We start from the raw sequence: 16,394 nt of genomic DNA, 5'->3' as shown, positions 1-16,394 counted from the left end.
AAGAAATCGATGACGACATCAGAGCACTTGATGAGCGACTAAAGACGTTTAAAAAGCTGATTAGACTACAGAATAATAAAATTCAATGCATAGTTATGCGCAAGGTAATTCCAAGGACGTCAATGAAAGACTTCTGTGAAAAATGGAACCCAAGTGATCTCATAGTGGCAAGTAGAAAAGTAGTCAGAGACACACTTCAGCGGCGATTACTTCAACTGCATAAAGAAAAATTCCCAACGTTGCAGGTACCGTTATGTTATAGACCAACGGATACACGATTACAAAATATCGATGTTGATATTCCAGGACAATCAACGAAGCAGCAGTTAGTGTTAAATGATATTGCGTTAGTTGATGTTGATGTTGTCGATGCTGCACTTGCTATGAATAAATCTCCGTGGATGTTAGGATACGCCATGACAATTCACTCCGCGCAGGGATTAACCATCGAAGACACAAAAGTCTGGATCGTTGATGATCGCATCGAGTGGTCAAATTTAGTTTACTTAGCCGTGTCAAGAGTGCGAAGAATGTCTCAATTGGGAAGAATTGTGTTAGATACGTCAACGACATCAGTCGTCGATGAGTCAGCGACGAATCCCACGATAAGAAAAAAATTAACCGATTGCAAACATAGCGACAAAAAAATAATCGGGAGTTTGATCTTGATGTTGAATTCGTAATTACGCTACGACAACAACAACGTAATCGCTGCGTGAATTGCAATTGTGTAATGTTATGGAGATATCCGAAAAATGACCCAAGACAGTTTACGTTAGACAGAAAAAATAGCAACCTTGGCCACACACGTGAAAATATCATGTTGACCTGTCTTGAGTGTAATAGACGCAGGGGCGCCGCTGCAGCTATTTAAGTGTGGATCACTTTAGTGATCGAAATCACTTCAGTGATTTGGGTGGTAATTGTGTATCATCGGGAATCACCTGAAGTTGCTCACGGGTGAATCCGCGTTGAGGAGCAGTTGAATCTAATCTGTAGATTGCTGGTCTGCCAGTGGATCTTGTCACGGTGGATATCTTATGTGTGGTAACACTCCAAATGGGATCAGTCGCTCTTCGTTTACCAACTTCAAGTTCGCCTGGTTCGTATAAATATCTAACTGTAACATTACCCAACACTGGCTGTGTTGAAATATTATTTCGTTGTATTTGTATATATTTTTTTGTGATCGCGATGGAAGGTTTCATGTTGGTGGCTCGGGTGATCTCGTTATTTAGCGCAGTTATCACACTTGGTAATCTTGCAACCCATTCGCGCGATCTCGCATCTTGAATGAATTCTTTCGCGTATTGATATCCAAATAATCTTTCGGCGAGTGTTCGATTAAATCTCTCAACGATTGCCTGATCACGATGAATTTCAGTGTGTCCTCGTAGTATGGTAACGTTATGTTGCTTCATCAGCGATGATACTGCACCTTGAAATTCTTTGCCAGGATCAACTTGTAGCAGATGTGGCCATCGTAGACCACCTTGTGGTCCAGGGCCTCGCTGATAAATTCGTTTAAACGCATCGGCTACTTCAGACGCCGTTTTAGTTGTTAACGGTTCCGCATCTTTGTATCTACTTGCAACATCAACCACTGTTAACGCGTATTTATATGTTTTCCGACGAACAACATCATGTGGCAGAAATAGTATGTCAGCCTGATGAACTTCGTTGGGTACACTAACATCGAAATGCGCGAAGTGAATTTGTTTGGGCGGTGGTAAATAAATTTGCCATATTGCCTGTTTCGATAGCCAATTTTTGGCAACCTCTCTTGTTACCGACGCTGACTTGGCGTGTTTATTAATTGCTGCGTTACCTCTCCAGTATCCGATCGGGGAATAATAAATCGACTTCATTGGAAATGCTTGCATCGTTATTAATTACTAGCGCCTAATACTAGTTTAGATTTCATTGCGGATATTATTAACCAGTTAGCGAGTGACTCTTTAAGAGATTTATTTTTTATCGCGGATAACGCGTGAATTAATTTCACATCTGCGATATGTCTATGTTGCAAATCAGGATTTTTATAAGCTACATCATGAACATGACAAGCTGCATCAATAGCGTTTATCGGATACTCGCCGGGTTTGGGCTGGTTGTCGCTGTCAAGTCTGATGTCAAGTCTGGTTCCAGGACCGCAGTAGTTGTATCCGGGAAGATGTTTTTCCCCGGGATACTTTGCCCAGGGAGCTCCAGGGAGTTTTCCAAGTTGGGCTGCGATGTCACCTCCGCTAAACTTTTTTTTTGAAATCTAAATTTTTTGGTGCCACATCGAGCACATCTACCAGAAAGTGCTTCCCTATTATTTTTTGTCGTAGTTGTTGTTAAGTCGTTTGTTGGGGTCCGTGTCTTGCACTTCACACAATATAAATCCATAATATTATTTATTTGTATACAAATGGAAGTTACTGATTTTTCTGCGACGAAGAAAAAAGAACCAGTAAAACATAATAGTGTGTTACCAAATTCTATCCGTATGATTATCATAGGACCATCTGGGTCGGGTAAAACACAGCTGTTGTTGAATTTGATAATGAAGTGGATGAAATGGGATAAACTATATTTAATTGCCCCGTCTGCAGTTGACCAGCGATGCTACGATGTGATAAAAGATTTCAACGAGAGTGCAAAAGCAATCAGTGAGAATGATGAAAACGTAGTTGAATTCATAACTGATATCAATGACGCGCCTGGCATTGATGACATCGATGGATCAATTAACAATCTAGTTGTGTACGACGATGTGATGTTGGATAAACAAACAAACCCTGCAAGAATATTTTCCCGTGGTCGTCATAAAAACACAGATGTCATTTATGTAACTCAACGTTATGCACAAATTCCAAAAGTAATTAGAGACAGTTGTAATATCCTTGCGGTGTTCAACGGAGTTGACGTACACACGTTACGAAATATTCATCAGACTTGGTGAAGCGGAGACATGGACATAAATAAATTCAAAAATTTCTTCAGTCGTGCACAGCGAAAACCACACGGGTTTGTGACGATAGCGTTACATGATCCTCGGACACGGTATCGAGTTGGACTTGACACATTATTTTGTTAAGGGCAGCAGAGGGGGCGCTAAATCAGATGGTTTTATTATGTAATCGGTACAGCAATAACGTTTCCAAGATTAGATTATAGGATTAAACCTGTTATTTTAGTAAATAGACACCTTTATTGTCATTGTTACTAAAATAAGGGTTTGTTTTCCAAAATAAGACTTATTTTTTGTAAATGGATTGATAGAGATGATTTCAGGCGGAAAAACCTTGTGAGATTCGCCCCCTCTGCTGCTTGATTCATTATATCTATGGGTGGGGGGTGTAGGAGGGTGGTTATCGCTTTTATTGATTAAATCTTTCAAGCATAACTAAAAACGATCACGTAACTCATTCGAATAGGAGACAGGGTAGCAGTATTACATTGAATGGCTGTGGACAATTGAAATTATTACATATGTTTCTCAAAATCATTGAAAATTTCCGGCTCTTGAATGAACTAAATTAATGTTTAAGCAAGATTATAAGAAACTTTGCGCCGTTTTTTTTAAGTACTGGGCTTAATTCCACCGTAACGATAAAGTGGTATCGACACTGTGGCGATGTAAATTCTCTCCCACTGATATATTTCAATATTTAATTATGAAATGTATGATAAATTAAAAAAATATCCCTTTTCTGAGTGTACTTTCTGTACAGTTATCATTAAAATACAGTAGGACATAACTAACAACAATACCAAACCCTCGAATTCCGATATCGTATCAATTATTTGCTCAGTGTTAACGATTAATAACAAAAACAAAAAATAGAGAAAGAAAATAACTTAAACTAACAAAAAATATATATAAAAAATAATTTTAACAAACTCGACCACAACATATGGAACGAAAATATTTCGAACGAACGAACGAAAATAAATTATTTATGTTGACAGTTTTTGAAAAAAGAGAATTCTAAAGCACGACATTTAAAAAGTTTTTCTTCTATCTGATGCTCTCCAGCTGCACTTATATAAGCAAATTATTCCTGCGAATACACTGCTTAATTTTCCTTTCTTTTCGTTTCATATTTAAGATATAAAGAGTGATTACTTAATTTAATTTGTGTATTTAAAATCTGAGGGCGCACTTTCAATGTTGACGATTTCATTTAATTTTTGCTTCCATATATGTAACTCATGATTTTAAGTGTTCTTAAGTGAATTAGCCAATGGAAATACAGACTGCAGAAATCTGAAAGTGAATAAAATTGTTTGGCACATATTGATGTTCCTCAACCATACTGCTCAGTCTCCCAAACGCGAAGATACAAGACTTCATCTGATTGGCTGATAAAATGAACGATTATGGTAATAAAAACGGTCACAAGAATATGACCCTTAGGCAGTCGCTGTCAGATCTTCACATAGGATAGTGGAGATTGGCTATGAAATATATAATAATATAATATAATAAATCAGAGCATAAGAATATTATTCATTTACCCTGACAAGTCAATGGAAGCTCACAGTGAATGATGTTGATGCATCGCAGTCCCGAATTCATACACACATTTTTCATGTCCGACGGGCAGTAAAGCTCACAGATCACACGGAAGACCTTTCCCCATGTGATAATTTTGAAAATCATTGGGTAACAAACAGAATAATGCAATTTAAAATAGTTGCTATCCAGGCCATTTCGGAGATATTCTACTCGTACTCATAGTGCCCACTGCTGTAAATGGCTAGCTCTGCTTCGTAGATATTCGTGTGTGTGTGTGTGTGATTTGGATTTTTAACGTAGCGCGTATGTATACACTTTCCTCATAAATAACTACGTGTAGATTGTGAAGACTGTTTGTAATATCTAGTTACATCCGAGGTGTACTTCTTGCATGCGCTAAAAATGGTAGAGGGTATTCCAAATGAATGAAGCGTGTTTATTTCGCATAGTTAGCCAAGTTCCTTTTGCTTCGATCTTCGTTGGAGGGAAGTAAATGCAGCGAAGGAGAAGATTTACTAGTCTGGTCCCCTGCTTAGTATGCGCCCTGCGTTGCACTCCGCTATACTAAGTCAGGCGAACGCCGACGCCATATTGTCACGTGATCAAAACAAGTGGCCTCACATGGAGAGATCTAATTAATCTAACCGTGGCACATTTATTCCTTTAATATTCTTAATGACACAATATTAACTTTACTAATACTTTTGATTTCAAGTATAGCAGTCGTTATCTTGTGTTCAAGCTTAACCACCAATTCGTCATATAATTATTTATACGAATATTTTTACTAATAGCCGAAGATAAAGGAAAAGGGTACACACAACGATATTTTGGATAATATTGCACATTTTATTAAAAGACGAGCCAACAGCATATATCGTACAAATATAAACATTGTTTTGAAACCAATGAACGTAAATGTCTCTTTTTATGGCCCTTGTGCTAAAAATAGACCATAACATCACTGTGCCCGGCTCCCGCCATATTGTTTTCGGACAAAGCACCGAGAGACGCTTAGCAACATGTAGTAATTCACGACATATAGACAAAAATAACGCTGTTTTTATTTGCACTTCCCTCAGTATGTAATGTTTTGATATATTCTACTATAATATACATGAGTGTGTACAATAATAATTTTGTGCATTTTATTTCTTTGTCATCTTTGGTATTGTTTTCAATCTACGCTTAGTAAAACTCTTGTATGTGCACATTAAAGGAATATATATATATATATATATATATATATATATATATATATATATATATATTCAAGTACAGCAGTTTTTGAATTGCTGTTTCCATTAACACATGCATAAAATTATATCTCCCGACAAAATGTAATTGTATATATCTTTTAATTAAGAAAATGTATTATTCACGTTGTATAAATATAATAAACCAGTGCTGCTCTTTTCAACACCGTAACTCTAATGAACATAATGCATTCTTTTATATTATAAACTGTCATTCAAAATTACGATTTGTTTTCAAAACAGACATTGAGATAACCATAAATTTTCTCTCCTCTTTTCTTAACTTTCAGAATCAGAAAAGGTAAACAAAATCACTAATGCATAATAGCAAAAACAAACAAACAAACAAAACAACCAAAAGCAAACAGTGATATATTGTTTTTAAATATATGGAAAATATCTGCAACATTTCTGGATAATACATACATAATATCACATCAACTAAGCAGAGTGTAATTTTATGCGCTAAACAAAATATAAGAAATATTCACTTTCCTACATACACCCTTCACTATTTAAAACATGAATCACATATAAGAATACTTCAACGACATTATTTAATGGGAGGGGAAGGGGATGGCAGTTCCATTGCAATTTTCACCTCAAAATATTCAGCTTATATCTATCGGTGATGAAATACAAGCACTTTGTTTATTATACTGTTTTGAAAGATTCGTCAAAATTGATTATGTTTTATACAGTCTGCAGGCTTAAGCGCCACTGTAGCTAAATATTTGAATGAACATCCATATTCAGATTAACAAAATTTAATGCCTGTTACCTGGTTTTCAGTAAGAACAATAATAAGAACAATAACAGTAACACTGATAAGAACAATGAACGCCATTACGCGACTGCTCCGGTGGCCTAGTGGTTAGAGCGTCCGCCTCGGATGCGGGAGGTCGTGGGTTCGATCCCCGGCCGAGTCATACCAAAGACTTACAAAAACGGTACTAACAGCTGCCTCGCTTGGCGCTCAGCATTAAGAGGTTAGTGTTAGGACTGGTCGGCCCGGTGTCAATATAATGTGACTGGGTGGGACATCATGCTACATGTCTGCGGCATGATGCTCCAGTGCTAGACATCACTATAGACTGCCACGTTGCAGACATCGTAGCGATATGACTGAAAAATTGTTAAAGCTACGTTAAAAATCCAAATCACAACGCCATTACGCCGGTTCGCCTTGTCCGAATGGCTATTTTTAGAAACTGATATCACTGCGTGTGACGTTTCACAGAGGTAAAAAGTACAAGCGCCAAAAAGACGGCTCTTGTCCCACTTCTTGGCCCTTCGACACGTGATAAGGTAAGTCTTGTATACCACTGGTGGTAAAACGACAATCTTGTCGGACGGAAAAGGTACGATAACGTCTTATTTTCTTTAAATTCTTGGTAAATGACACTTGTTAACTAACATTTATTCTGTTCTTGTTTTCAGCTAATCGACTCATACTAATAACTACCTATATTCTCTGTTATTATTGGGATTCATTATATATATATATGGGTGGGGAGTAGGAGGGTGGTTATCGCTCTTATTGATTAAATCTTTCAAGTTATAAATAAACGATCACGTGACTCATTCGAATAGGATACAGGGTAGCAGTATTACATTGAATGACTGTGGACAATTGAAATTATTGCATATGTTTCTCAAAATCATTGAAAATTTCCGACTCTTGAATGAACTAAATTAATGTTTAAGCAAGATTATAAGAAACTTTGCGCCGTTTTTTTTAAGTACTGGGCTTAATTCTACTCTTGACAGTTTCCTGTTCTTTAGCCGTCCAATGCGAAGCGTTGTGACTTTGCCTCTAGCTGTGGTTCTTGACCCCATCGGTCACAAACCAAAACTGGGTAGCCATGCTGTTCTATGTGGGTCGCCGATATAAACTGTAATAATTTTAAAGTTCCTATCTTGTAGTTCTTTTGTAGCATTTGATGGGTCGCAAGTCTAACACCACAAACCTAATCTGCGTCAACACCCTAAAAGGTTAACAATTGCTGGTCCAAATGAATCACACAAGCCTCACATCCCCAAAAGATTCAAGAACAACATATGCTTCGTTGATTATTTCTTTAGCTGTCATATCAAATATGACGTTCTTTCTTTTTCTTTTTGTTTGTTTTTCTTTTTTTTTGTCTGTCACAATGCACAAGTTATTAGAATTATTAGAATTAAGACATGTTCTTGTTTCTGTCTCTCCACCCCTGTCATTCTCTTTCACTATGTCAGTCTTTCTGCTTGACTTTTGACTTTATTCCCTCTTGTTGCTAGTCATAGGAAAGGAAAAGATTGGGTTAACTTCCTAGGAAAATGCATAAGGATGTGTGCCGCCTGCTTGCAGTAATGTGGTATTTATCACGCCAAGTGATACATGAAAATATAACTTTTTTCCTCCAATATACTGCGCTTTCACAGAGCATGAATACGTCCATAATAGATCGCATCAGTTTTGTCAGACTGAATTAATAATTTACGTAATTAAATTAAAGGGACAAGATTAGAAAATTATACATTTAAATCTGCATGGATATATTTACCTTATCTACAAGGTAATGCATTGTAATGAAGGTATCTGACTAGAAAATCAATAAATATATGAATCTAACGCTATGGTATATTAATAGGAATCTAAGGGAGGTGGGTCTGTGTGACACATCTGTATCTAACCTGGATGTATGAATCTAAAACTATGGTATATAGATAGGAATCTTTTGAGGGGCTGGTTGACACATCTGTATCAAAAATAGATACGTGAATATAAAGCAGAGGCGTAGCTGGGGTAGGGGGCAGGGGGGTACATATGTCCCCGGGCGCCAAGGTACAGGGGCGCCAAAATGAGGCTTACAGCGTTACATTATAATAAGTAAACAAGGGTAATATTCAAAAATGTGATTAAACGGGGAGGGGGCTGGGGCGCAAATTTTATAGTTCGTCCCCGGGCGCAAAACATAGCTACGCCTCTGAATTATAAAGGTATGGTATATTAATAGGATTCTTTTGAGGGCGATTGGGGCTGGGTGACACATTGTATCCAGAATTGATATACGAATCTAAGTCCATGATAGATATTAATGGTGATGCTCCACAGTTTCATATTTTGCATAGGGTTAGAGTTTTAAAGAAAAAGAATTTTACATGTTTTCCTCACTGGTTGTACTGACTATTTTTTTAAAAAAAGACGTTTATACCTTATATTTTGTTAACGAATTTTTTATTCCTTCTATTTTGGTTTATGATTGATGGGTGTAATTTGGGTTATAGAGTATACATATTGGCATTACTTCAGATATTCACCTATTTTAAATATTAAAAAAAAACCTGCTAACTCTTCTTTGTCATGTTCACTTCCTGGATATCGAAAGTAAGTTGTAAAAAAACAGCCCATAACTTATTTTTTTACTTTATAAAAATTTGCTAATTCCTTCGTTTCCACTTTAAGAAGCTGGTCTTGTCTGGTGATGCTAAATTCGTTTTCCCCTACTGTAAACTAATTCAGGCTGATTTTTTTAGCACATATGAACAGTCATTTTGGTTAACTGTGTGATTAGATCAAGTATAATTTCCACAAGTAACGTATCCAATGAAATTTCACACAGTTCATAAAAGTAGCATAGAGGTATGCAACATCGTCTCAACTGTGCATGATGCAAATGCAAACAACTTCACCTTACACCTGTCACTCTCTCCGAGATATCGTAATACCTGCAGAGCGCACCCAATGGAATCTATCGAGGGGGAGGAGCTGCGTGACATATCTATAGCCAAAATACCATAATATTACCTATCCACAACCCAACACCCTGGCGTTATTCATCGATGCGTAATTTGTGGCAATCAGTTATCACATTTCTGCCATTTGTTAAATTTTAGTCGAAGATGAGTTATTACAGTTGAACAGTTGTGCATAGCACGCTGTGTGGTCAAATTTTCAAGAAAAATGTGAAATGGTTCCAATCGGCAACAGTATAACTGCACATTCAAGACATCTCATGCACCTGATATTTTCCTTTTAGATTATAAGCCATGACAACAAAAGAAAATGAATCCTCCTCTAAAAGTGAAGAACAACCCTCATTTCCCAAAGAATTCAATGGTTTACCGGTAGAAATTGATTATGACGGAGCGGGGCGACCTTTCCCCTCAGTAATTGTGGACGAGCAGAAGTTTTCTTTGGGTATTATCAAAAGCATGATCCCTGGTGGAAATATTGTAGAACATGTCCAGACCATTCGTAACATCATTGCTCGAGACGATGATGTGCTTATTTGTACCTATCCAAAGTCCGGTAATCGTAGTTTTATATATATCTGATATGTTTCACGAAATTCTCTCTCTCTCTCTCTCTCTACAATTTTGTGATTTGTTGCAGTTAAAATTAACATATTTGCGGAGAGCTAGCATACAGTTATTAAAAGCTTTACTGTAACACACATTATTTTATGGTTTGCATTAATACTGATCGAAAGACTTACTACAGATGGTAGGGTGAAGCTATATCGATAATAATGTTGCAGGAATGAATTCAAAGTCACCATACTTGTTTCATGCAACAGTACATTTTATAGTACAGAATAATCTAAGAAAGGTATATGTAATGTTAATTATTTATCATATTATGTACTTATTTTGTTTCAAGGAACGCACTGGATATGGGAAATTGTTTCCATGTTGCGGAAAGGCAAAGCTGAGTACGACACTAAAATCAAAGAAACTGCCATGTTGGAATTTCTTTCCAAAGACCAAATCGAGGCGCTAGAGTCACCTAGGATTCTCAACACCCACTTCCCACTGCGCATGCTCCCAAATGACCTGCTTGAGAAAAAGCGAAAGATAATCCACGTTCTGAGGAATCCTAAGGATGCAGCGGTGTCCATGTACCATCACTTTAAGTCCATGAGGACTGGAGTAGGCAGTCCTTATTCAGGGACTTTCTCAGAATATTTGTCGCTCTTTTTTTCTCTTGGTAGGTGAAGCATATACTGACGCTAGTGTAAATCACGACAATTTCACTAGGATACAATATATAGAGGAAACAAAATTTGCATTAGTGTTATATACAGTAAAGACGAAAAAACAAAATTATATATATATATATATATATATATATATATATATATATATATATATATATATATATATATATATATATATATATGTATATATATATATATATATATTTCGTATTTTGTAGCAATAAGTGAGTGATCTTACATTTTTTTATATCTAATAATTCCTTTATGGCCCGCCGAACATCATTGTATACAAATTTTATTTAATTGTTTCAACAATTGTTAAATTTATAGAATTGGTGTTAACAATACAATAAGTCTACTTCGAAGTTTGAAGTCCTCCACTTGGGACTCTTAATTCTCAAAGTCCACGTTTACAACACATTCTCTATATTTTGTTCTCGTTTGAGGGAGATTGGCTGATTGTGATTCCACAAGCATACCTGTGTTGTGTAATATTTTGCAATAACAAACGACAGTCAGCAGCTCGATGTCCTGGCAATGGATGCAGGTTAAGAGATAAACAGATGCTACCTAATTGTTGATTGGCTTGGAATAGTTGTTATATATATATATATATATATATATATATATATATATATATATATATATTCTGTTTTTAAGTTATTAGGGTCTGGATAGATTTGTAGCATTCACTGGGCTATTAGACGTCAATCGATGGCCTGGCTGATAAATTTACATCCTAAAGAAAGACACGTGATGCTCACTTCCGAGATAAATGCTTACCTTTCAGATCATAAAGGCTACAAAGTTAGCTAGTTTTACAAATACGTCGTGTTTTTCTTTACAGAGGGGATAGCAAAGGGTGGCTGGAATAAATATGTTAGAGAGTTTGAAAAGTTTGCGAAGGACAACCCTGATTACCCCATTTTGACCCTCTGCTTTGAAGATATCAAACAGGTATTTCACTTCTATAAGCGCTGACGTATGTATGTATGTATGTATGTATGTATGTATGTATGTATGCGTGTGTGTGTGTGTGTGTGTGTGTGTAATATTATGCAATTTTTTAGAAGATGATCGTTTGTGCAATACAGAATGCTTGATTTTCTTTCCCTTTAGCAGAATTTCGAACAGTTTCCGATATCAGTCGTTTGATTGACCGGAATGTCATTAAGAAATAAAAGCACAAATATACAAGCCAAGGTGTGTAAAATGACCAAGCAAAGCGGTTTCATTTAAAAATATTAAAAAGATATGAATACATGATTTCCAAACAGCGAGTCGAAATAAAATGACGTAAACTCCCACCTCAAACGTAGACTGGTCTTACATATCATGCTTTACTAAAGCAGGTGCTACACCTTTAATTCGGAGACCAGATTTCCTCATCTAGTGGCGACATGAACAAATATTTCTGAACATTACTGTTTGGCAAGAAGACCGAAATTATTTTAGTTTATCATGGAAATATTTTTAGTGAGGTGAAGCGAAATCGCTTCATGAAAGAAAAAGAAAACGTGTTCAACTGATGTAACAGAATGTTCCTTTGAGTACGCTCATGCAACAAATCTCCTTGAGTTCGTGCGCTCTAAGTTATTACATTGTAAAACTCTTCGATCTTCCTCGGCCTTTTCCGTCGCACAAAAATACTAAGTTATAAATAATGTTGAATTGTACTGCCCACGGGCTGGTACTATCATTATTGGTGTTATATAGATTACTGTTGTAAAGTTAGTGAATTAAAATTACAATTACTACACAAAAGTAGTATATTAAAATTACAATTCATCAGTCACAAAGAAGTAATCAATTACAATTATGTAATTATGTTATTATCCAGGTAATTAGAGTACAGTTACATTACTTCCGTTGATTCTGTCACAACTCGTAGTTCTTTTTGGTTAATTCACGTTTTGCACAGAACAATGTTCTTCACACTAAGAGTTCAACATATCGCATTGAATTTAATAGTGTTGAACGAATTTCACAAAATCTTTAAACAAATCCTTTTGTCCTATTTTTTAAATCTCCGTTACTTTTATCCTGCTATTTTGTCGTAAGTTGCTAATTGTAACTATGACACATAGTACTTGTAATTTAAAAATAATTATAACTTTGCATTACTTGTCAAGAATTTGTAATTAATTGCATTTGCTGATTATTATTTTTGCAGGAATTTATTACAATTAAAATTTTATATTTGAAGTAATCAGTTACTTAACTGATTACTTTCCAACTCATTAATGTAAAACGATGGTTACTAGGTCATAATAACTTCTTGACCTCAAAGATATTCTGTGATGTGCTATCACTAATACCAAAGTAAGTATTCGTTTTGACGCTATGGAGACTTCATGATTTCTTCAATTTGTTGTTTCGAAGTTCCTTGAATTACATTTTATTTAGTGCAGGTATTTAATTTTAGGTGAAACGTCATGAAATGTTACTTTTCAAGACCTATCTTTCGTCTTACCAATTTTGGGAAACATCATTTATAATACCTCCCGGTCACTTTCGGAGAGTCGAAGTTTTTCAGAACTCTCGAAGAGACGAATGAAATTCCGAATGTGCATTGTAAGCACACGGTACCACACCGTGAAAGCCAACTGTATGTTTTTCTCTGCTATTGGTTAACTTCTATATATTGAGTTAAATTTGAGTCAGACATGCAAATGCAGAAGTGTAATGTCATATTTGAAAACAAAACAACACATTATACCCGCCAAAACTCAACTAATTCTCAACTGCTTGTTCACAATATGAGCTTAAGTAATGTTGAGAGGAATGTGAAAGAGCAGAAACATTTTTTGTGTACAATCCGTCAACACACACACACACACACACAAATATATGGGGGGGGGGCAAGTTACCCCTTCTTGCTTTCTCTTTCCCTTTCTGATAAGCTGTATACATACAGAGAATTGACTGCTTCAAAAGTTTATTCTCAAAGCATATTTAAGCTGGGTTTTTTTTTCATTCATTAGTCTATGTTATGGAGACAAATTTTCCTCTTACACTTAAACTGACCCATTTGCTTGTGTTGTGAACTTTTGGTATGGACTCCTTTGAAGCAGGTATCGAACCCATGAACAGCGGCACCAATCGATTAGCTCTTGTGTACTAGACCCTAATCCTGATTGTAACGCGTTTCCCCTACTCCAGCCCATTAAAAGGACAGAACAAGGTGGAAACTAATAATTAGAAGTACACGAGAACTCATTCACTTTACATGCGGAAATTCTTTCCATTTTATTTAGGACTTGAACTGTGACTTTCTCCCTTTTTCATACCCTCCTTTGTTAATTGGTGCCGCAGCACAACACAAGTATACATATTTTGGTGATTATAAGAAAATGCCATGAAACGTGTGAGGCAGAAGTTAGAGTAAGAAGTGACACGAGTCTTTAATACTTTTATCACTTTCAAGTTTGAGCTTGAGTCTCTGCTTCTTAATAATAATAATAATAATAATAATAATAATAATAATAATAACAATAATAATAATAATAGTAATGCGAAAAATAATGTCCTTTGTGGTTCGTGATCATCAGTCTTACAATCCAACTCAAACAGCAGAATTACATTATCAGGGACATTTCCTTGTAAGTGATGATAGTTGAAATCTACAAAATTAGAAGAAAATAAGTTTGTACGCATCTGTGACTCATGCATGCGATAAGAACCTTTTATAAAAATACGTTTCAGGACCCAAAAAGGGAGATTACAAAAGTGGCCAAGTTTCTCGAAGTTCCCTATACAGAGGAGCTGATAACAGCTGTAGCGGAAAGATGCGACTTTGAAAATCTCAAAAAGGCAAACCAAGAAATTAAGGATGACTATATCACTAGAAAGATTGCACACGATGGAAAACAATTTATGTACAGAAAAGGTAATTCACTGTAAATACAACTGTGCACAGTAAAGATAATTAACGTGGAACATTTCAAGTAAAGAATAAGGAGCCAAAGATAAATAATTTACGTAACAAATGGAAACAATACATGTGCTGAAAAGGGTCAGTACTTACTAGCATCTAAGTGGAGTCCAACTGCAAACAACATAGATCCTGATCTGCCGATTCTTTATGCGCCAGTAGGTCAGGGTCTGTATTGTATCTTCGACTAGGTCCTCATAACGAATAGCATAGACCCAGATCTGCGGGTGCATTATGCGATGGCTGATCTGGGTATGTGCATTTTGCAGTTTTGCTTGACAAATAAGCGAGTAAATAAGGTAAATAAGAGCGACAACTTCGCACCAGAAAAGGCAAACAAAAATTAAGCTGGAGGCAGCGATAACAATTTATAATGAAAACCCTTAAGTCAGTAAACTAAGGTAGTAGTAGTAGTAATAGTGGTAGTAGTAGTAGTAGCAGCATTAGTAGTAGTTGTAATAGTAGCAATCGAAGAAGAAAACAAATTAAAGCTTAATTTAATTTCTGAGCTATTCAAGCGTATAGATAGATTGAGCGATAGGTTGATAGAAAGATGGATGGATGGCTGGAAGAATGGAGAGTTAGACAGAGAGAAAGGTTGATATATGGATGGACGGACGGGCAAATGAGAGAGAGATAGAGATATAGGTTGGTAGAGTATTTTGCGACTGTATATTATCACAACTTTCTCCCAGTTGCATAGATTCAGAGATGAATGGATGAATGGACGAACGGAGAGACAGAGATAGGTTGGTAATATGCAGTCGCACAATACTGTTCGTGTGTTTTTTGTTTCAGGGACAGTGGGTGACTGGAAAAACTGGTTTACTGTCGCTCAGAATGAATTGTTTGACGAGACCTTTGAACGCTGGATGTCTGGCAGTGAACTTAAATTCAAGTTTTCCTTGTAAACGTCTAACACATACCCAGTCAGTATCAAACACAGGAAATAATTCTAGCACATACCAGGGACGTCATTTCAACTTTTTTCGGGGGGGGGGGGCAAATGCCGTCCCTGGCACATATCCAATCAGTATCAAACAAAGGAAATAAACCAAGTCTTTCCTTAGAAAATCAGAGCTGCAGGATCCGCTCGATAGCTAAAAATAAAATCTGTTCTGTCAAAGTGCTGCTACAATATGGAGTTCTCTTTAAAACAAAAAAGCAAAAAAAAAGAACAAAAAGAGACAAATAAAGGAGTGGTTGCAAGATAACCTTTATTCTGTTTTCTTTTACGAATTTGAGATCATACATGTTTCACTTGTGATAATAATTCTGCCGTTTGTGTGACTTCGGCTATAATATAAAGGTGGGTCTTGTCTTTTGTTTTAGATCAAATTATAACCAAGCCCTTGTTTTCTAGGGTCCGGCATAAGGCATGGAACACATATTTTCATTTTTAAATAAATGAGTTTTTTTTCGGAAATATTATCAGTTAATGTCAAAGTCAAAAAAGAGAATTCATAAAAGAAATAATATTTGTCAATAATTACCGAATATAGACGTCATGTTGGTCGTTAATCAGTGATGTTTGGGTCTTCTTATATGTAATGAAACACAACAGCCTTTGAACGTAAATTTACCCAAACTCCACTGAGCAACTGACGTGCACGTGGGTGGAACATTAGTAGTGTATATGAACGTATGTAATATGGCAATTCATACCGCTAAACAATGTACCACTGTTTGTAGTTTATGCGTGTGTTTCACATATC

At 36.1% G+C, this 16,394-nt stretch overlaps 1 protein-coding gene across 3 annotated transcripts in view; it reads left to right on the top strand.

Moving 5' to 3' along the window:
• LOC149785349 (sulfotransferase 1B1-like) overlaps positions 1–15,893 on the top strand; it is a 37,081-nt gene extending 21,188 nt beyond the window's left edge. Inside the window, exons 1-6 of one of the 3 annotated variants that reach the window (XM_089979244.1) lie at positions 7,033–7,124; positions 9,786–10,057; positions 10,409–10,735; positions 11,593–11,702; positions 14,451–14,634; positions 15,478–15,893. In XM_089979244.1, the coding sequence (XP_089835370.1) occupies positions 9,796–10,057; positions 10,409–10,735; positions 11,593–11,702; positions 14,451–14,634; positions 15,478–15,590 (996 nt within the window). In that variant the 5' untranslated portion in view covers positions 7,033–7,124; positions 9,786–9,795 and the 3' untranslated portion in view covers positions 15,591–15,893. Of the gene's footprint in view, positions 1–7,032; positions 7,125–9,785; positions 10,058–10,408; positions 10,736–11,592; positions 11,703–14,450; positions 14,635–15,477 lie in introns of those variants that run through there. The other 2 variants (XM_089979245.1, XM_089979243.1) reach the window with 2 other exon arrangements.
• The last annotated feature ends 501 nt before the right edge of the window (positions 15,894–16,394 follow it).

Source organism: Sinohyriopsis cumingii, chromosome 13, assembly GCF_028554795.1.
Source record: "Sinohyriopsis cumingii isolate HCF-2022 chromosome 13, ASM2855479v2, whole genome shotgun sequence".
In the NCBI taxonomy this organism is placed as follows: domain Eukaryota; kingdom Metazoa; phylum Mollusca; class Bivalvia; order Unionida; family Unionidae; genus Sinohyriopsis; species Sinohyriopsis cumingii.
The sequence above is the reverse complement of the archived record's forward strand: the minus strand, read 5'-3'. Positions and strand labels throughout refer to the sequence as shown.